Genomic DNA, 21013 nt, shown 5'->3' on the forward strand with positions numbered 1-21013 from the left:
ATATGAAACACATCTTACTTCACTTTATTCATGGCTGACTGAGTATATTAGTCCCAAGATACACAAGGCGATGGACACAGGAGTACTTTTCATGGCAAGTTCATGTTGCAGTGAACCAAAGAAAACCATCTAAGGCAAATTTTGATGCACCATATGAGGTGGTGAATGAGGTTGCAATTTTACCTAGATGGAGACACAGGTGTAAAAAATGGTGAAGGGTGTTTGAAGGTGTATAAACCATAGAAATTAGTTTACAAGTTAGATTTCTTTTTAATAAACTACGGAACGGAGCATGCTTCCTAGTGTACTTTCATAGATGACTACTACTAAATACATTAGGCACAACATCACAATTATAAAAAGATACGTAAAGTATTTAAAACAAATTACATGTAGAAGTGGTTTCTTTTGAAATAAAGGTTTTGTCACTAATTTGATATTCATGACCTATCTGAGGGATAGGTCCCCTATGTAAGATTGCTGGGGGTCAAACACATAGCAACCCCATAATCTGTCAGAGGCCGGATGTAAAGCGTGCTGAGAGGTATAGCACTTTTCTTTCCGTGGTCACACTGAAGGCAATAGGAGCTGATCTGCAGTACCCGGCAGCAGTGTTCTTCTGCACTTAGAAATTGCTCACCGTCGGAATGGCAGAGCCCGACCCCAAAAACTACCCCAAATTATTGCAAACATCTCCAATTTTGTTAGATCAGACTAACCAGCTGCTTACTCATTTGACTGCTTTAACCGGTGCACTCTGTACTTATAGTTGTCTCATCTTTGTAGGTCTCCAGTGGGACTCCGTACGTTCTTTTGGAGCCGTTTATACATTCACTAAGTTAATACTACCTGAACTTAGTTCTTTCTATTGTTTAGTTCCTTTTATAGTTTATATGTTTAACGGTATCTACCAGTACGATTTCACGGGAATTTAACTGATACTCTATCCCACTGATATTTTCTGATTTGTGAAACATATGCTGATTAATTGGCTGAGCCGTAACGTTCTTTTACTGTATTGTATGTAAAAATTCTCTTAAATAAAGAATTACGAAAAAAAAAAAAGAAATTGCTCACAGCTGGCTGGTGGGGCTGCCCTAAAAATAGGCTGTCAATAGAAAAGAAATGGACAACCCCCATTTAAAGACTATGTACAGCTTGATGAAAGATAACAACTCAACATTACAATTAGTCATAATAAAAAAAAATTTCACAGCTCGTGTGCAAACCTGGGTGTATTGATGGAACAGATATCAGATTATGATACTTCAGTCATAGGGTTTTCTACCTGCAGACTTTTTGCTAAATTATAGCTTGAGGCTACAGCTGCAGTATTGATCCTGTTGGCATTGAATGGCACCTACATTTTAATCTCTTGACCAAGCTGTATGCCTGGACAGTAGAGTCGCCATGGAAACCACACCACACCGGGAGAGCACGGATCCAATTAATTAGATTTGAACCCATGCACGATACTCTTCTCTCCGAGTTGCTGCGGCAACTGTACCTTCCCGCATCGCTCATCGCCTTCTGCCAGCAGGAGTGGGAGAACACAATTGTAGGTGAGGACTGCTGAAGCTTTTCATGCGGCATGACCATTCCTTACACAACTATTTTACGGTACGGCGGGTGCTATTACTACTACAATGGCCTTGGAGACTCTGCAGGCTATAATAACACATTTAGGCCACGCAGGCTGCTTACAGTAGCACGAGCAACATGCGGCCTGGTGCTGTCGCGTTCAAAAATGGCTATGGAACATTTTGGAGAAATGGTTCTACAAATAATCCATTGTGTTCTAATGTAATTGGCCATCACATACCAAGCTTAAGGCGTCAAAGTGTTTATCTAAACCATCAAGAAGCATTTATGCAACACTGGGCTGCTAGTCAGTTGTTCAGCCACAGGCGAAATGTCATTATAAATAAGTTCCTAAATACAGGGGCGTACATAGAATTCATGGGGTCCCATAGCAGGACTCCTAATTTGGCTACCCCACCCCTTACAAAAAAAAAAAAATTATTATACTGTATTTGGCAATGTCAGAGAAGGGCATACCTCACAACTTTGCAGCCTTTAAAAAGTAATTTTACTTCTATTAAAGTCTCTTAGTGTTCCAACGTATAAAGAAACCTCCTTCATAGAGCCCATAAAGTATGATGCCAAAAAAGTGCCCCCCAAACACAGTATGATACCCCCACAGTGAGTTCCTCCATATGCAGTATGATGACCCAACAGTACCACATACTAACTATGATACCCCCTCAGTGAACCCAACACAGTATCATGCCTCACAGTGACCCCAAAACAGTATGATGGTCCCTATAGTGCACCGTACACAGTATGATAGCCCTCACAGTCCCAAACACAGTAGGATGGCTGCCCACAAAAACCTCCATACAGTATAATATAAAACAGCTGCGTGGTCTGCCGATATTAGCTGTATTAGTAGTACGGCACTGCCTAAATACATGTAATGATTAAATGACATTAGTTTTCAGATGAAGGCCGAAGCTTCCTACTGCACATACAAACATCTGTCCAAACATTCTGGGACAGGCTTCTCTCTGAAAAAACAGTGGGGGGGCCAATTTAAAAATTCTACAGTGATTACCTCCATTTGCTATGTAAACGTATTTATGACTTTATAATGACATTTCCTTTTATTATTTAGTTTTTCTAATCCCGGAGAACATCTTTCAAGGCGTTCGAAATGCAGAGCAAGACAGTAATGAAGGCTGAAACAGAGGTCTGCCCAGGCTAAATGATAGAACAGTTGATGGCTCCTTGAACCATCATTGTATTCAGGGTTATCTGCATCCCAAGGATGCAAATATTGGTAAGATTTGAATTGGTGTAAAACGGGGAAGGAGAGTGCTTCCAATTGGCACCGGGTTTCCCCAGCTCATGGGTCCCATACCAACTGCATGGTCTGTCGCAATGAGCAGTGCACTCCTGGTTATATATTTGGCATCATTGTTCTGCTTCAGAATAAATTTGGAGCCAATCAGATGCCTCCCTGATAGTACTGCTTGATGGAAACATATCTGCCTGTATTTCTTAACATTGAGCACACCACTTATACTGACGAAATCAACAACTCCACTGGCTGAACTGCAGCCCTAAACTTGAAAGGAACATCCATCATGCTTCACAGATACTACTGCTTGAAACTCAAGTCTCCTTTGAGTTCTTTACCTGGGAGAAACCTTGCTGTTGCTGTATAACTACCCTGTTACAGAACCACTCAGCACCCAGAATATGTTGTGCAGTTATATGTATATATAATAGGTTCCATGTGAGATGCATGTCCCTAATGTATCAGCAGTGTCCGCCCTCCCCCTACCTTTATAATTCCCACAGTAAACATACGCAGGCTCCGGCCACCTGCTGCTTTTGTAATGCATGTCTGGCCTGACGCTTGTCTATTGGCCGGCCCTCTGTATCTGTGTGATATATTCTGTGTCCTGTGAGTAAAGTGTTGTCAGACTGGAAATACATGGAGAAGCAGTGATCTTTTATATGCGCCCATGCACTCAGAGGAATTCCAGCCAGCGTCCTTCATTCAGACTCCAGCCAACGCAGAGCGGACCTCCGAAAACACGGGGTGGTACTGAAAGAGGTACCCCTGCTTGGAAGACCCCATTACATACCCTGTATCTTGTTGCTGCGCTCAGTCTTGTCATAGTGTATAATCTGTGATATGAAAGAAGAACAAGGAGTCCTGGAAGTGATGATAGGCCCCCAAAGAGCTCTGATCTCGACAAAATTGAGTCTATCTGGAATTACATTAAAAGACAAAATAATACGTGCAAGCCTATATCCACACTGGAAATGTGGTTTGTTCTCTAAGATGTTTGCAACAACTTCCTTGCCGAGTTCCTTCAAAAAACTGTATTCAAGAGTACTTACAAGAACCTATGTTTTGAATGCTAAGGGTATGTGCATACGTTACGGTTTTTGATGCGTTTCCGCTGCGTTTTTGGACGCGCGGAATTGCATCAAATCCGCAGTGCAGAGTGCACACAATGTTAGTCAATGGGAAGTCCAAAAACGCTGTGCACATGCTGGGGAAAAACGCGCAGATTCGCAGCGTTTTATTTTCCGCAGCATGTCAATTCTTTGTGCAGATCTGCAGCATTTCTGCACCCATTGACTTGCACTGAGTCAGGCACTTCCACAGCAAAACTGCAGGTCTAAAAAAAGATCTGCAGTTTTGCTGCGGATGAAACGCTGCAAATCGGGAGGAGGGAAGTGTGTGGGCAGTGACTGTGTGCGTGAATAGGGTGTGGGCAGTGACTATGCGCGTGTAAGGCGTGTGCGGGCTATGTGTGTGTGCGTGTGTGTGGGCGTCTGCCGGGGCTGTGTGGGGGTCTGCCGGGGCTGTGTGGGTGTCAGTGTGTATGCAGGCATCATCCCATCCGGCTATGCCTGCTACAGTGACAGTGATTGACACATTAGCCAATGACGGGACAGTAGTAATCCCATCATCCAGCTAATGTGTTGAATGTAAAAAAAACAAAAACACATACACACATATATAGTTCATACTCACCATATACTGCTAATTCCCGAAGCCCTCGCTCACTTGCAAAAAAATTAAAATAAATCAACAATATACTCCGTGTGTCCGCTCTCCAGGGGCTCCGGTTATACAATGACAGAGATAATCCTCCGCATTGTATCACTCTGCCGCCGACAGGTCACCTGAGTTCACCTGTCACTTTGCGGCACTTTAGCGTGAGAATTTTCTCACGCTGTAGTGCCGTAAATCGAGAGGCTTATCACCGATGACACTGCTGGAGGGTTATCTCCGGTCAGTGTGTCATCGGAGGCCTATAGAGAGGTCACATCTGCTGATGTGACAGCTCTATAGGGGAGATCGTCGTGGGACAATCATTATTAATGACATTACGTCAGACAGGGATTATATTGCTGGCTTGTTTTTTCAGTTTTTTTGCAGGTGATCGATGGCTTCGAATGGATTTAGGCGTGTAATAAAAATTATGAAAAACTGTGTCTTGTTTTATTTCATTATGTGTCTTTTTTAACCCTTTCTTACTAAAAGATTGATAATGGATAGGTGTCTTATTGACGAATCTCCATTATTAACCGGGCTTAATGTTACAATAGCAAGGTGACATTAACCCCTTATTACCCCATATGCCAACGCTACACGGCAGTGGGAAGAGAGGCAAAGTGCCAGAATTGGCACATCGTACAGATGCGCCATTTCTAGGGTGGCAGCGGGCTGGTATTTGTATTCGGGGGGGGGAGGGGGCAATATCCATGGCCTCTCCTAGGCTATAAAGATCAGCCCGCAGATGTCTGCGTAGCCTTTCTGAGTATAAGCCTGACTACGCATGCGCCGGTTAACTAAGCCCCGGAAGTATTTTGATGTGGTGCAAGGCTTAGTTAACCGGCGCATGCGCAGTCAGGCTTTTTGGCTTTGCCCGCAGTTGGGCAAAGCATACTGTGAGTGCGCTAGCCAAGAATGCTTAAAATGGCAGACACCTACTCCTATTCCTCAAAAAACTGTGGACGGCGGCCAAGGATGGGGAGGCGGCACACATTGAGAACACCGCCCATCGGATGGGACCAACCTTGTTTTCATCGCCCGCCAAAACCAGGTGACAGATTCCCTTTAAAAAAAAGTTTTGCTGCTTGGGGTCAGCGCTGTAATTGCATCATTTACTGATCCGTGAGATAATGCAAATGCACAATATTTCCCACAATAAAACATTTGCTGACTTTTCAAGGAGGGGTCCAGCTTTTCGTACAATTCTTTTTATTGTATTATTATTAGGGCTAATGCAGACAGCCATAGATTCTCTTGCATGTCAGTTACATATAGATGTGAGAATGCAGGGAAAGGCAGCTATACCTACAAGATGGCCAGACATTGCAGGAATTACAAGTATAGAAGAAAACCTATGTGTCCCTGCACAGGTAGCCCAGCATTGCCACAAGGGCCACCCAGCACAAGCCTTGCTTCCTGAAGCCCATAGTGGGGATGCTACAGCATGGAAGGTCTGTCACCCAGCACTTACAGGGTCACAGCCCATAAACTCCACTGGTTTAACCCCAGTTATATTGTAACTACCCCACCCACATGTTCTGTAGCATGTAGGACAGGATAGCCCAGCCTGCAGAGACATCAGGTGCTGCTTCACCCGTCGCCTTGTGAGTCACACAGTGAAAACAAGCCAAGAAAACTACAAGTACCGGCGTGCACTGCGGCCGCTGCACACGTGATCGGAAGCTCTGAGCTCGCTCGGTGTCCTTGTTGAAAAAGAGACATGGCTCCTGCCGTCTTGAGAGTGCTGAAGTGAGTGCTACAGGTCATGTGGCCGTTAGCTTGTGAAGGCCTCTTCACGTTGCCGGAAAGCGCGGTGTGTTCCCACTACGCATATCTCTGTCTCGTGCCCTTATCTTTTACAATGTCTCCATACAGGTTAATAGGAATGAAATCCATCCCTTCATTTGCTTGTATTAATCTGAGGACACTATTGCAGGTTTACCACCAAGGTGCTGGTGGCAGGAGGGGCGGTCTACGTGGCCTATGACTATGGCCTCATGGGACGTGGGGCTGAAGGCCAGCAAGTCCTGAAGAAGACCTCCGCTGCTGTGCCACCTGCGCTGCACGAGTGGGCAGACTACTTCGGCGTACAGGTAGGCAATGCTGATATCCTAGGGCACCTGCACAGTGACGGCCATGTACGCTTCCTCTGTGGCAGCCTTCATTTTCCTACAAGCATGTATATAACAGCTGGGCGACCGGTGTTGGGTCACCTTGGGCTTGTCCTCACACTTATCAAAGGTGGTGGACCCTGCCTGCTCTTCTTTCAGCTGGACGACCGGTGTTGGGTCACCGTGGGCTTGTCCTCACACTTATCAGAGGTGGTGGACCCTGCCTGCTCTTCTTTCAGCTGGGCGACAGGTGTTGGGTCACCGTAGGCTTGTCCTCACACTTATCAGAGGTGGTGGACCCTGCCTGCTCTTCTTTCAGCTGGGCGACAGGTGTTGGGTCACCGTGGGCTTGTCCTCACACTTATCAGAGGTGGTGGACCCTGCCTGCTCTTCTTTCAGCTGGGCGACAGGTGTTGGTCACCGTGGGCTTGTCCTCACACTTATCAGAGGTGGTGGACCCTGCCTGCTCTTCTTTCAGCTGGACGACCGGTGTTGGGTCACCGTGGGCTTGTCCTCACACTTATCAGAGGTGGTGGACCCTGCCTGCTCTTCTTTCAGCTGGGCGACAGGTGTTGGGTCACCGTAGGCTTGTCCTCACACTTATCAGAGGTGGTGGACCCTGCCTGCTCTTCTTTCAGCTGGACGACCGGTGTTGGGTCACCGTGAGCTTGTCCTCACACTTATCAGAGGTGGTGGACCCTGCCTGCTCTTCTTTCAGCTGGACGACCGGTGTTGGGTCACCGTGGGCTTGTCCTCACACTTATCAGAGGTGGTGGACCCTGCCTGCTCTTCTTTCAGCTGGGCGACAGGTGTTGGGTCACCGTAGGCTTGTCCTCACACTTATCAGAGGTGGTGGACCCTGCCTGCTCTTCTTTCAGCTGGACGACCGGTGTTGGGTCACCGTGAGCTTGTCCTCACACTTATCAGAGGTGGTGGACCCTGCCTGCTCTTCTTTCAGCTGGACGACCGGTGTTGGGTCACCGTGGGCTTGTCCTCACACTTATCAGAGGTGGTGGACCCTGCCTGCTCTTCTTTCAGCTGGACGACCGGTGTTGGGTCACCGTGAGCTTGTCCTCACACTTATCAGAGGTGGTGGACCCTGCCTGCTCTTCTTTCAGCTGGACGACCGGTGTTGGGTCACCGTGGGCTTGTCCTCACGAGGTGGTGGACCCCGCCTGCTCTTCTTCCAGCACTTCCTTTATCTTCCTGGGGTCTGTGCCTTTTCTACCAGCTGGACCACACAGCTGTGACTACATGTGATTGGCTGCAGCGGTCACATGCCCTTTTGACCAGAAAAGGGAGAGCAGCGCCTGGTGGGCTGGAAGCTACAAGAGGAGCGGTCTTGCAGTATCTAATTGGCTTTGATCTATGACACACCAGAGGTCGCGTTAGACCCCCTAGCTGCCTTATTAACGTTCAGCTCTGCAGGGAGCCAATGGGGTGACAGAGGGAGTGATCTCCCTCTGTCACACTCCATACGTGCAGCGATCAATGTAAGGAGTTAATGGAGCCACTGCAAGGAGTGACTGTGCTCAATCACTGCAGGATTGGATGTTAGATTCCATGAACCCACAGTGGAAAATCGCTACCCATGCACATCCTAGTGGAAAGTGGCATGTCCATTGGGACGTGATGTGCTTAAGTAATTCAGGAAATATTACATTTTTATTAACTCTAGCATTGAAAATCTGGTGCAACATAAAGGTGTGGGGGCATTATTACTATTATTGTGGCCTTATGCAGCAGCCATCTTCCCTTTTTCCCGGGTGTTATGTAATGGAATAAGTACAGTTGCACTTAGTTGGTGTTGTGACTTTTTAGCACAAATTAATCGGATGTTTTGATAAAATTGTCACTCAAATTGTCCAAAAGTTTTAAGCATCTGTAAAAGCATTCCTAGAATAGATGACATTAGAATATATTCCTAGAATATGTTAGTGCCAGTTTTTGTGAATTTTCTAAAAGTTTCACATTATGAATCATAGGGAGAACATCTAGTGACGCCAAATCCCACCCACAGTGGAGAATAACAAAAGGGGAAAGAATCAACACACATCCTGTTTTATCAAATCTGAAAACTTGCATGATTTTGACACAACTCGAGGCTGTGCTAAAATTTTGCAACATCTGGTGCTCTCTCTCCATTTTCACCCAGTTCCAACAAGGAGGATAGGAAGCGGCGTGATGTCCACTGTCAAATTCGTGACGAGCGGCATTCGCTATGCCACAAATCTTCCGCAAGGACTGGAGTAGGACTTGGTGAGGCACACGCCACTCGTTGGATGCACCCGACTCATGAAGAGACGCCTCAGACTCCAGCAGATCTCCTCATCAAGTTGTTCACAATTGTCTTGACGCATCGGGCCCATTGTGACGTTAAAAAAAAAAAAGGCACCATTGGAAAGATGTATATGGTGCAAATAAAAAAAGCGTAAAACACTAAAAGCTTGACAAAAAAGTGGCGTAAATGCAATAATGAATTGGGCCCAATACTTTGGGCCACGCTGATAAGTCACAGGACTGAACACCACGTCGCCACAGTCCAGCCCAAAATACAAGGCAAGCGAATGCAGTACTGAGAGAGGAAGAACGGAATGGCACGTGGGTTAGAACAGTGCACCTCTGCAGCAATACGGGCACTAGGACAGTGTTAGGGGACAAGGGAACTGCCGAAAAGAGCCCACAGAGAATATGCTGTAATAGAATACAAAATACTAATAATCCATTCCTTAAGTTGTGTTGCTTTGGCTAATATCTGTGTATCAGTTATTCATGTAAAATAGTTTATTAGGTAAGCATGACAGACAATCCTAGCAGATACTAATATCTAGATGTTTTCCCTCACAGCTTCCTTCCACACCGAACTTGGACTTCTCAGTCTGTGAGTCTTGGAACTGGGGTGAGTACTTTGCATCTTCAAGGGTAACTGGACTATCAAGTAACTTTTCAGAATAAGTAGTCTGGGGTGTGTACATGAATTTTCGGCAAAATGTGGGACTGAAATAAACACTTAAAGGGAACAAGTCAAAGCCCTCCTTAGCATAGGGAATGGGGACATTATACTGAATAACCTTATACAGGGCTGGTTAGGGAGGGAGTTTACTACTACGTAGGTGAGTGCTGCGGGGTTGGAGAGCATGGAGGACCTGACTGGTTCCCTTTAAGACAAGGTGCGGTAAAGGGAACCAGTCACTCGATTAAACCAGCATGAATCAAAGCCTGTGCGCATGATTGCAGCCAGGTATATTTTTCCCTGACATGCTCCCTCGTTACAGAGAAGATATACCTTGATAAGCAGGCGAGGAACCATAAGAATAGGCGTGACAAATCTGGCCTCTTTTTCCCTGCTCCACTTGAGGTGATTGACAGGTCTCTCTTGTAGGGAGACATCTGTCAATCACTTGGAGCAGAGCGAGGCGAAGCCGGTGATGTAGGTGCTAGACTTGTCTCTAATATCCCTGTGGTCTCCAGGCAGCGCTACAACTATACCATCTCTGAAATGCCAGGACGTTTCCGAAGACAATCTACCAATCATTCTACCAGTCTCTGACTCATGCTGCCTGTGGTTGGGGCATCATGAATTAATGTTCCACTTCTGCACAGATTATAAGCACCAATATACCGCCTAATTTTGCTAAAACAAGGCTGGACATAGCTAGATGCTGTAGTCCGAGTATACCCTACAAACTGAAGTCAGACAAGAAGTAAACAAGAAAATGTTCATGACTATACCAAAATTAGTCCATAAACAGTTATATACAGTTGTGGGCAAAAGTATTGACACCCCTGCAATTCTGTCAGATAATACTCAGTTTCTTCCTGAAAATGATTGTAAACACAAATTCTTTGCTATTATTATTTTCATTTAATTTGTCTTAAATGAAAAAACACAAAAGAGAATGAAGCAAGAATTGCAGGGGTGTCAATACTTTTGGCCACAACTGTACACTTGCACTTCTCGAGAATAATAAACACACAATCTTCGGACTTATGTATTAAAAATTAGCCGAAAAAAATGAAGAGATCCAAAAAACAATAAAAAATCATATTTTATTAATGAATATTAATTTTAAAAAAAAAAATAAACTAATGCCCAGTAGGAGGCACTCAATCGCCTAACTATAACCAGTGTCACATAAAGGTACCGTAAGGCCTAAATCCTGAAGTAAAATACTAGAATACAAACCATTTGTGCAAATGATGCAATATTTTCAAAGTACATACAAAAAATGCCAAAAATTCAGTGAGAAGTATACAAAAGTATGTAATCACGGCGGTAACATGACAAAAGAAGTGTCTAAGTACCTGTGGCAATCAGAGCCTGAAACTACACTGAAAATACGCTGCAGGTGAAAAAAAGAGATTAGACGCAATCAAATGGTAACTGTATCTGAAGCGTATGATATAAGTGATAAAGATGGCGCGGCCTCCTCACCCCAACACGCGTTTCGCACCTAGCTTCTTCCGAAGTTTTCCTGAAGAAGTTAGTACTTTGAAACGCATCAAAATAAACCATCATTTTACTACATTGGGACATGTCTAAAATCCTGTCGGCAGTGCGGAGACTATCCACAAACTCTTTCTAACCTAAAAAAACCCCACAGGTCTTGGCATAAAAAAACTCTGTCTAATATACAGTGCCTACAAGTAGTATTCAACCCCCTGCAGATTTAGCAGGTTTACACATTCGGAATTAACTTGGCATTGTGACATTTGGACTGTAGATCAGCCTGGAAGTGTGAAATGCACTGCAGCAAAAAATAATGTTATTTCTTTGTTTAATTTTTTTTTAAATTGTGAAAAGTTTATTCAGGGGGTCATTTATTATTCAACCCCTCAAACCACCAGAATTCTGTTTGGTTCCCCTAAAGTATTAAGAAGTATTTCAGGCACAAAGAACAATGAGCTTCACATGTTTGGATTAATTATCTCTTTTTCCAGCCTTTTCTGACTATTTAAGACCCTCCCCAAACTTGTGAACAGCACTCATACATGGTCAACATGGGAAAGACAAAGGAGCATTCCAAGGCCATCAGAGACAAGATCGTGGAGGGTCACAAGGCTGGCAAGGGGTACAAAACCCTTTCAAAGGAGTTGGGCCTACCTGTCTCCACTGTTGGGAGCATCATCCGGAAGTGGAAGGCTTATGGAACTACTGTTAGCCTTCCACGGCCTGGACAGCCTTTGAAAGTTTCCTCCCGTGCCGAGGCCAGGCTTGTCCGAAGAGTCAAGGCTAACCCAAGGACAACAAGGAAGGAGCTCCGGGAAGATCTCATGGCAGTGGGGACATTGGTTTCAGTCAATACCATAATAACGTACTCCACCGCAATGGTCTCCATTCCAGACGAGCCCGTAAGGTACCTTTACTTTCAAAGCGTCATGTCAAGGCTCGTCTACAGTTTGCTCATGATCGCTTAGAGGAGTCTGAGACAGACTGGTTCAAGGTTCTCTGGTCTGATGAGACCAAGATCGAGATCTTTAGTGCCAACCACACACGTGACGTTTGGTGACTGGATGGCACTGCATACGACCCCAAGAATACCATCCCTACAGTCAAGCATGGTGGTGGCAGCATCATGCTGTGGGGCTGTTTCTCAGCCAAGGGGCCTGGCCATCTGGTCCGCATCCATGGGAAGATGGATAGCACGGCCTACCTGGAGATTTTGGCCAAGAACCTCCGCTCCTCCATCAAGGATCTTAAGATGGGTCATCATTTCATCTTCCAACAAGACAACGACCCAAAGCACACAGCCAAGAAAACCAAGGCCTGGTTCAAGAGGCAAAAAATCAAGGTGTTGGAGTGGCCTAGTCAGTCTCCTGACCTTAACCCAATTGAAAACTTGTGGAAGGAGCTCAAGATTAAAGTCCACATGAGACACCCAAAGAACCTAGATAACTTGGAGAAGATCTGCATGGAGGAGTGGGCCAAGATAACTCCAGAGACCTGTGCCGGCCTGATCAGGTCTTATAAAAGACGACTATTAGCTGTAATTGCAAACAAGGGTTATTCCACAAAATATTAAACCTAGGGGTTGAATAATAATTGACCCACACTTGTATGTTTAAAATTTATTAAAATTTAAATGAGCAACATAACTTTTTGGTTTGTAAGATTTATGCATCTGTTAATAAATCCTGCTCTTGTGTGAAGTTTGAAGGCTCTAACTTATTTGCATCTTATCAAACATGCTAAATCTGCAGGGGGTTGAATACTACTTGTAGGCACTGTACATGCATTCTTTTTTTTTTTTTTGCATGCCTTTTATGATGATTTTTTTCCCTATTTATTTGAATGGGTGAAGGCTCTGCAGAAACAGCGAAAGAATTGATGTTCTGCAGATTTCAAACTGCTTTAAATCTGCAAGGAAAAACAATATGCAACGGGTGCTTGAGATTTTAGAAATCTCAGTTTGCGGATGTTGTAAACTGCAAATTTTTGCTGCAAATATTGAACGTGAGTATGTGCATTGTATAGCTTTACAGATGTGTTATGGCAGAATATATCACGACATTACACAAACTGAGGCCGTGGTCACACATTCAGTATTAACCAGGAGTGGGTGATAAAGACAGAAGTGGTGATGGATTTCTATTATACTTTAACTCTGATTTGTTCCTCTCCTAGTTTTGACTTAGAAATACTAATGTAAAATACTGACCAAATACTGATAGTGTGAATGTGGCTTAATGTTTTCTCATTTTGCTGAATTGTTGATGTACCCTATTTTACTGATGATTGACTTCTATCATTCTCTGCTTTTCCTTGTAGGTGTACAGAAGTCTGTGTCTGCTCTTTCTGTCGCCCCAACAAAACTTTGTGATTACACTGCTGAGGGCTGGAAATACGTAAAAGATTTGGTGAAGTGAATGATGTGTAGATCAATAAATCTTTATTTATCATTCTATTTTTCCTATAAGGTTTCAAGTGCTGTTATTTTAAAGTTCAAACACCTTTGTTGTTGGCCATAACATTCCAGGGTCTGCCAAGGTCATTCCAAGGCTCAACACTCAAATAAAAATATGTATTTGATTTTATGAAGTAATAATTACAAACTGTGAAATGAACATAGAAACAGTTGGACAAAGGCATCACACTCCCATGAACAGTGGTGTCAGAAAGACCTCACCTATCAAGAAAATGCACACGATGTCCGTTTCACATCAAGCTTCATCCGGAGTTTTTCCGAAATGCTATATGTGTAATGCAATATTTAACTACTGAAACATCAGTAAGAGCATACATCACAAATGTGCTAACGCTTAAATACTCAATGCCATGTGTTAACGTCCACAGTGTATATCCTGTCAATGACCGGAAACCATGTTAGACGCCAGTACAGGTGCACAGAATCAGTTATGTGACCCTGGGTGTGGAGTGGGGGGTCAAGTGACCTCTTTCTTGACTGGGTGGTATAAGGGCATATGATCGAACGGTTATGTGATCACAAATATCACATGCGGAAGATAACTACGATGACACAATGTCCTCTGATGTGTGATCTTGTGACCCGGTGTAAGCAGGTTGCTGGATCCAGTGACAGACTGGAGGTAGAGCAAGGGTTAACAGTTTTACTTTACAGGGGAATACTCCATGCAGGGAGGCAAACATTTAAAGGGAGGACAAAAAACAGTTCAAATGCAAAAAAGATGTGCAGAGTCAATGAAAACGGGAAAAAATAGTAGCAGCTCGTGTTAGATCAACTTAGCCTGTTCAGTACGTCCGCGTTCAATGGAGCAGCCATCTCTGGAGTTTCAGGCCTACGTACTTCCCTTGGACTGGCGGGGAGTGAACTATCCATGACTGGAAACGAGGCAAGGGATTCTTCCTCATCACCATCGCGAATCGTGGGAGTGAGCATTTCAGGGACACTTGACACTTTCTCCCCTCCTTTGGGATCTTGTAGCAGGCAGGGACGCGACATCCTTCCGTGGACTATTCGGGTAGACAATGCCTGCGGCGGCATCCGTATACTGCGGCACGGTCTGCGTACCCAATGCTAAAGATAGGGTACGCAGGCCACATGAAGCCACATGCAGAAATGGGTGGAGCTAACCGGAGGAGGTGAGGCTTCACGGAGGAAGTCCGCAGCCCTCCATCCGCAAATGTGAAACTAGCCTTAGGGTACTTGGTAAACAGTTTTTTGATTTAAAAAAAAAAAAAAAAAAAAGCATAAAAGCCATCCCAACATTTCCTTTTAATCATATCAGGGTATATGTTCACTTTGTTTCTATCTTAGGTTGGGTCTGTTTAATGGCCAGTGTGAACATGCTCCTACACATTGTATGTATACCAACTTATACTCCAGTTGATTTCTTTCAGAATAGTGGAAAAAAATCCTGGACAGCCAACTATGTACAGACTCTACTTTAAAAATGTCCTAGCTCTGAAATGCAGACTATTTAGGTCTCACTCAGATGTCCTTGAATTTTATTATATGTAGCAACACAAAGCCCTTGCATAGTGAGTGGCTGCTGTAACTGTGCCCTCAGCACTAACTGACAGCCAGCTCAGCAGTGCATCAGTACAGAGCTGGCTGTCAGTACCAGGAAGTGCTTACAGCCGCCACTCACTATGTACTGAGTGGTAACTGAAAACTGCACGTCTGCAGATCAATAGCATTTTTCAAATGACAGGTTCCCTTTGAGGAGCAAATGGAAAAAAAACCTTTGCTAAGGTATCTAGCTTTTAGTGTGGAAAATAAGTTTCAAATATTAAATGCCTTTCATTATCTTGCATTAGGATGACCATAACCCAGCTCGGTGGTAGTGCCGTATATTTAGTGCTCTCCCATTCTGTGTAAAGTATACATTTGTCTATCCGCCTTGGGCGGTGTTGCAGTTGAGTGGTTTTGCGGCTTCACGGCACAATACAGTGTAGCCATTAATAAACTGCTTTTAGCTGCAATCAATTTGAAAACTAATTTGCATGTCAATGTAGTTTTGGGAAACTCAATATTTTGTCCATATTTTGCTTGCTGTGTGAAGAACCAGAATGGATCCGTTTTGATAGCTGAGCAGTGAATGTGCCACATAGGTGCTTAATATTTTTACAGTTTTAATGTGGAGAGAACAGGTGCAAATAGGAAACATATTGTACAGCTTGATATGCCAAGAATCCACATTTATACTATATCCACTATACATAAGATTTTGATCAACAACTCTATGATAAATTGACCCTTTAGATTAGAAGAACAAGGACATAGTGAAAGTGAGAGCTAATAGAGGACATGTAAATGATGTGCCTTTCAGGGTTTTGTCACCAAAAACATTATGCACGGCTTAGAGACGACTGTTTCAGAATACGCTTCAGACCAGGAGCAGCAGTGTATTGAAAGATATGCAGTACTATAGAAGCACTGACCTGCTAGCATGGCATGGTAATGGAAAATAGACTTTTTTATGGTGAGTCATCAGAGAGAAACAGACTTTTATTTTTTTGGTCAGGTGTCATCCTAGTTGCATCAGTTTTTTTTCTCATCCCTTTTTTCACTGAGGTAGGAAGACTGAATTTAATGTCTAAAGTGCTGCAGAATATGATAGGGCTATATAAGTGAGTAAAATATCATTAATGTACCAGTTAACCCTTTCCACCCCCTAGGCTGTTTTCACCTTCCTGACCAGGCCAAATTTTACATTTCTGACCAGTGCCGCATCTTCTCCACCGACCTTCCTGTCCCAGTTACTAGGGGACCGCAGCACACCACTATTGAACCCAGAGCAGTGTCAAAAGGTTGTTGGTTGGATAGCGGTTAATGCTTCCAGTCACTTTACCACCACGCTGTCTTCCACACGGTCAAGTTTCAGTAGCCGTGAGTCTGGATCGCATATTCCTCACCCTGATCTTCCTTTCTCCCACTATGCCGAGTGCCTGGAGACGACTAATGCCACGCTTAGACACTCCGAAGATCTGTTCACTTTTCCATTTAGATTCGGACCTCTTGCCGGTCCACTTGAAGCGTGGCAAAAGGAGATCGCCTGTAGCGATGCGCAAATATTTGAGTGGTCACATGAAGGTGACAGTGGGAAAGTTTCACAAGAGGTGGACGATGATCAGACACAATTGCCAGAAAGTCAGGAGCAGGACCAGGGTGGGGAAGTAGAAGACGAGGTGGTGGATAATATAGTAACTGACCCAACCTGGCAGGAGGACATGCAGAGCAAGGACAGCAGCACACAGGGGGAGGGAGGCATAGCACCGCAACAGACAGGAAGAAGCAGTGTGGTGGCCACAGACAGAAGGCGGGCAACCGCTCCCTGCAACACCAACACGATGGAAGATGCCAGTACAACTGTTAGGTCTTCCCGAGTCTGGTTGTTTAATTTTAAAGACTGCCGATAACCCCAAAAAGGCCATTTACACCACCTGCCAGTCCAGCATCAGCAGTGGTAGCAAAACTACCAGCCTGACCACCACCAGCATGATCAGACACATGGCAGCAAAAGCACCCGACTTTGTGGGCCAAACCCCAAGGTCCAGGAACAGTGTCTGCTGGTGACACCACTGCTTCTGCTGTTATGTGCGAGCAAGCCAATCCTCTGTCCATGGCGCATACGAAGATGCCTCCTGCCCTGCACCTGTTGTTGCACATAGTCAACTAGCACCATCAGCAAGCACGTCCTTGTCACAGTGCAGCCTTCAGTTGTCCATACCCCGGTCCTTGGAAGAACACAAGCGCAAATACGGGGCCAACGCCCCACAGGCCACACTACTAAATTCCCACATTTCGCGACTGCGTTCGAAATGTTGCCTTTTAGGCTCATGGAGATAGAAGATTTCAGCAACCTGTTGGTGTCGGCCATTCCTTGGTACTTGGTCCCTAGATGCCACTATTTCTCCCGATGTGCCGTCCCCGCATTACAAAGCACGTGTCCCACAACATTAGCCATGCCCTCAACAATGTAGTTACTGGGAAAGTCCACGTAACCACGGACACATAGACAAGTGCTTGGGGGCAGGGACGGTACATCTCGCTGAAAGTACACTGGGTTAACATAGTGGAAGCCGATACCCATTTATTCCTTGGGATGGAACACGTCCTCCTGATGCCGAGGATTGCGGGCCCTGAGTCTATCAGGGTTGCCCCAACAGTTTATAGCTCCTGCGCCTCTTCCTCCTCCTCTTCAGCCTCCATCTCCGAAATGACCACATCAGTCACAAACTGGAAGCACTGCAGCACTGCCTCAGCCAAGAGGCAACAGGCTGAGCTGAAGCTAATATGCTTAGGTGGCAAACCACACAATGCTGAGTTGTGGACATATCTGAAAGAGCAGGCAGATCTGTGACTGACACCGCTGAACCTTCAGCCAGGCATAGTTGTGTGTGACAATGCTGGAACCTGGTGGCGGCTCTGAGACGAGGTGAGCTCCCAAACGAACCATACCTGGCCCATGTGCTTAACCTCATGGTTCAGCGGTGTCTCAAAACCTACCCGGAGCTGCTGGATCTGATTGTCACAGAACGCTGACAATGTATCTATTTTAGAAAGTCAGCTACAGCTTCCAACGCCCTTGCCGTGCTTAAGCAGCATTTGCAGCGTCCGGCTCACCAACTGGTGTGTGATGTCCCCATGCGTTGGAACTCTACACAGCAGATGTTGGGAAGGATTTGTGAGCAGAAGAGGGAAGTTGTTGACTACCAGCATCAACAAGGCTGTCGGTATTCAGTTCAGATCCCACACGTAAGACCTCACGAGTGGACATGGATGTCAGACATATGTACCATCCTCCAAAACTTTGAGTACTCCACCAAGATGGTGAGCGGCGATGACGCCATAATTAGTGTTACCATCCCGCTTCTCTGTATTCTGAAACGCTTTCTGCTCACAATCAAAGAGGATGCATTGCAGGCGGAGCACGATGAGATGGAGCAAGTAACCATACAGGGTGATTACACACAGCACAACCTCATCTCATCCCAATGTTGATTGGGTGACAATGAGGAAGAGGAGAAGGAGGAAGAACAGCAGCTAGTTTCATGCACTATATATACGGTACTACCTGCACAACTGTCATACTGTCTGTTCAGCGTGGATGGCCTGAGGACAGGGAGGAGGAGGAGAGCATGGTCAGTCGTCCCGTGACTCGCGTTCTCAAAATTTTGGGTGACAGTCATTACTGGTTAGTGACACTTCTAGACCCACGTTACAAAGAGAGCTTTCTATCTCTTATTCCCGAGGTGGACAGGTCCACTAAAATTGGGCAGTACCAGAAGGCCCTTGATATGGAATTATCTAAAAAATTCCCATCTGAAAATTCTGGCGGCAGAGGTCACAGTTCGGTGGACAACCAAGGAGTACAGGTGAGAGAGACACAACTCCAATCCAGCAGAGGCAAGGGGAACACTGTCAAAGTTCTGGGAGAGTTTTCTTAGACCCTCCCATTGCACAGGCCCTGAGGCGCGAGGTCCTCTCACAAGGAGTGCAAAGTTTTTCTGAAGATACTGAGGGAGTACTTTGCTGACCGTACCAACGTCGTCTGTGATTCCTCTGTGGCTTATAATTATTGACTATCCAAGCTGGACACGTGGCATGAATTGGCTCTGTACGCCTTGGAGGTCTTGGCCTGCCCTGCCGCTAGCGTTTTGTCAGAGCGGTTTTTAGTGCCGCTGGTGGAATTATAACTGATAAACGCATCCAACTGTCAACGGAAAATGCTGATAGGCTGACTTTCACAAAAATGAACAAGGGCTGGATTGGGCCAGACTTCTTAACACCACGGAATGATAGCAGTGTAACATAAACTCAAATCCAGCTTCTTTTTTGGGAGGTCTATTCCCATGCACCTCTTCACACCCACACATGGGTATATGCTTCCTGATTTGGCTATTTGCTGCTGTCCTCTTCCTTCTCATCCTCATCCTCCACTACCATATCACCAGGGTGACCGTGGTCCGTGATGCAACACCCACATAATTTTTTTAAAGGGTGTTTATGATGCCCTTAAAAAGAATTGTTATACAGTATGTTCATGTTTACCCCCAGGGGTAAATGTTTGTCAGCCCATACACTTAGTGCATGAGCATTATAAGTATAGAAGACCCGCTCCTTTCTAATGGGAACACTTTTTATGAGGCCCACTTCCACGTCTTGGCATTGGAGTGCCTCCCAATTTTTGGCAGCCCTTGCATTCACTGCATAGGTAAACACTATTGGAGACCCATTTCCTAATAATGGGAACATTGTTTTCATGAGGCCCTCCTGTACGTCTCTTCCAAGGGGTATTGGGGTGCGTCCAAATATTGGGAAGCCTTGCCACTCACTGCATACACCATACCAGTATAGGAGACCCACTGTTTAATAATGGGAACAACAAAGCATAGCCGGCTGATGGCTCTCTAAGAATAGTGAGGGCTGACTGCTGGCCCTTTAAGAATAGTAAAAGTCGCCTGATGGCTCTATAAAAATCGGCTTTGTGACTTTCAGAGTCCCTCCTTCAGAAATCAAACAGTATGTGTCTGATGATGTGTCACACACCACATGGCCAGATAAGGTTGTAAAATGTTAAAATGACATTTCCCAGGGAATGCATTTGTCTTGGTTGAAAGCAATGCTAAAGTTCAAAAACGCTACGTGTGAACATAGACCAAGGTGTGGAGGAGCATTTTTGTTTTTGGTTATTTATTTTGCCTTATATAAAAGTCATACACTGGAAAGGATGTTCCTTAAAATATTTCCCAGGAAAATCCATTTTGTTTTTGTATGTTTTATTGTGAGTCTGTAAAAGTTGGGTAAGACTCTGACAACATTGTTCACAGCAGTGACCTGGGAGTCACAAATGCTTCCAGGGGTCTTCCCCATGCTGTACCCATGTCATTTGAGCACTGTTTCCACCGATTTTTGCAATTTCTAGTCCCTCTGCAGACCACCGGGTGGGCCACTGGAAAAATGCTCAAGGTTTCCAAAGACTTGCATTGGACTCATTGCTCGGGTTGAGCACCCGAGCATTCCAATTTGCTCAACCCGAGCTACCAGCACCCGTCCATTTTAGTGCTCGCCCATTACTAAAGCCTGTGATTTTCCCATCATGTGATTGAACATATGATCATGACCTAAGGCAGGTCCTGGGAAGTCTGCCAAGGGTGATAAAGTGGACCTTCTCCCACCCACTCTATGAAGGTCCACAGAAAACCAGCTCTTTTATGCAACTTAACCTTCACAACACGTAGTGTGCTGGAGAAAAATGCTCTGGTTTCATATCACTGACGCCGTTAAGCACACATCCCCCTTCCACCAACTTGCCAGTGATTCTGTCACAATATATATAAATAGAAAGAGTGATTAGATAGATAGATATAGAGAGAGAGAGACAGAAAGATAGATAT

At 45.0% G+C, this 21013-nt stretch overlaps 1 protein-coding gene and 1 pseudogene across 1 annotated transcript; one reads left to right on the forward strand and one right to left on the reverse strand.

The window, feature by feature from the left end:
• Positions 1-6006, reverse strand: part of LOC141100606 (hydroxysteroid 11-beta-dehydrogenase 1-like protein) — a 39663-nt pseudogene extending 33657 nt beyond the window's left edge.
• A 166-nt stretch (positions 6007-6172) lies between these two features.
• MICOS13 (mitochondrial contact site and cristae organizing system subunit 13) lies at positions 6173-13595 on the forward strand. The gene is made up of 4 exons (XM_073547611.1): positions 6173-6328; positions 6516-6672; positions 9538-9589; positions 13460-13595. Exons 1-4 carry the CDS (start codon positions 6300-6302, stop codon positions 13555-13557), a joined length of 336 nt encoding a protein of 111 aa, XP_073403712.1. The 5' UTR covers positions 6173-6299; the 3' UTR covers positions 13558-13595.
• Positions 13596-21013: the final 7418 nt, after the last annotated feature.

This window comes from Dendrobates tinctorius, unplaced genomic scaffold, assembly GCF_039654945.1.
Source record: "Dendrobates tinctorius isolate UK_male_01 unplaced genomic scaffold, ASM3965494v1 ptg000011l, whole genome shotgun sequence".
Lineage (NCBI taxonomy): Eukaryota > Metazoa > Chordata > Amphibia > Anura > Dendrobatidae > Dendrobates > Dendrobates tinctorius.

What these genes read in the sequence shown, in the direction of transcription:
- MICOS13 (XM_073547611.1), top strand. Translation starts at nt 6,300, where the DNA reads ATGGCTCCTGCCGTCTTGAGAGTGCTGAA. An exon ending in GCCGTCTTGAGAGTGCTGAA is followed by an intron (nt 6,329 to 6,515) that starts GTGAGTGCTACA and finishes ACACTATTGCAG; the next exon opens with GTTTACCACCAAGGTGCTGG. An exon ending in CAGACTACTTCGGCGTACAG is followed by an intron (nt 6,673 to 9,537) that starts GTAGGCAATGCT and finishes TTTCCCTCACAG; the next exon opens with CTTCCTTCCACACCGAACTT.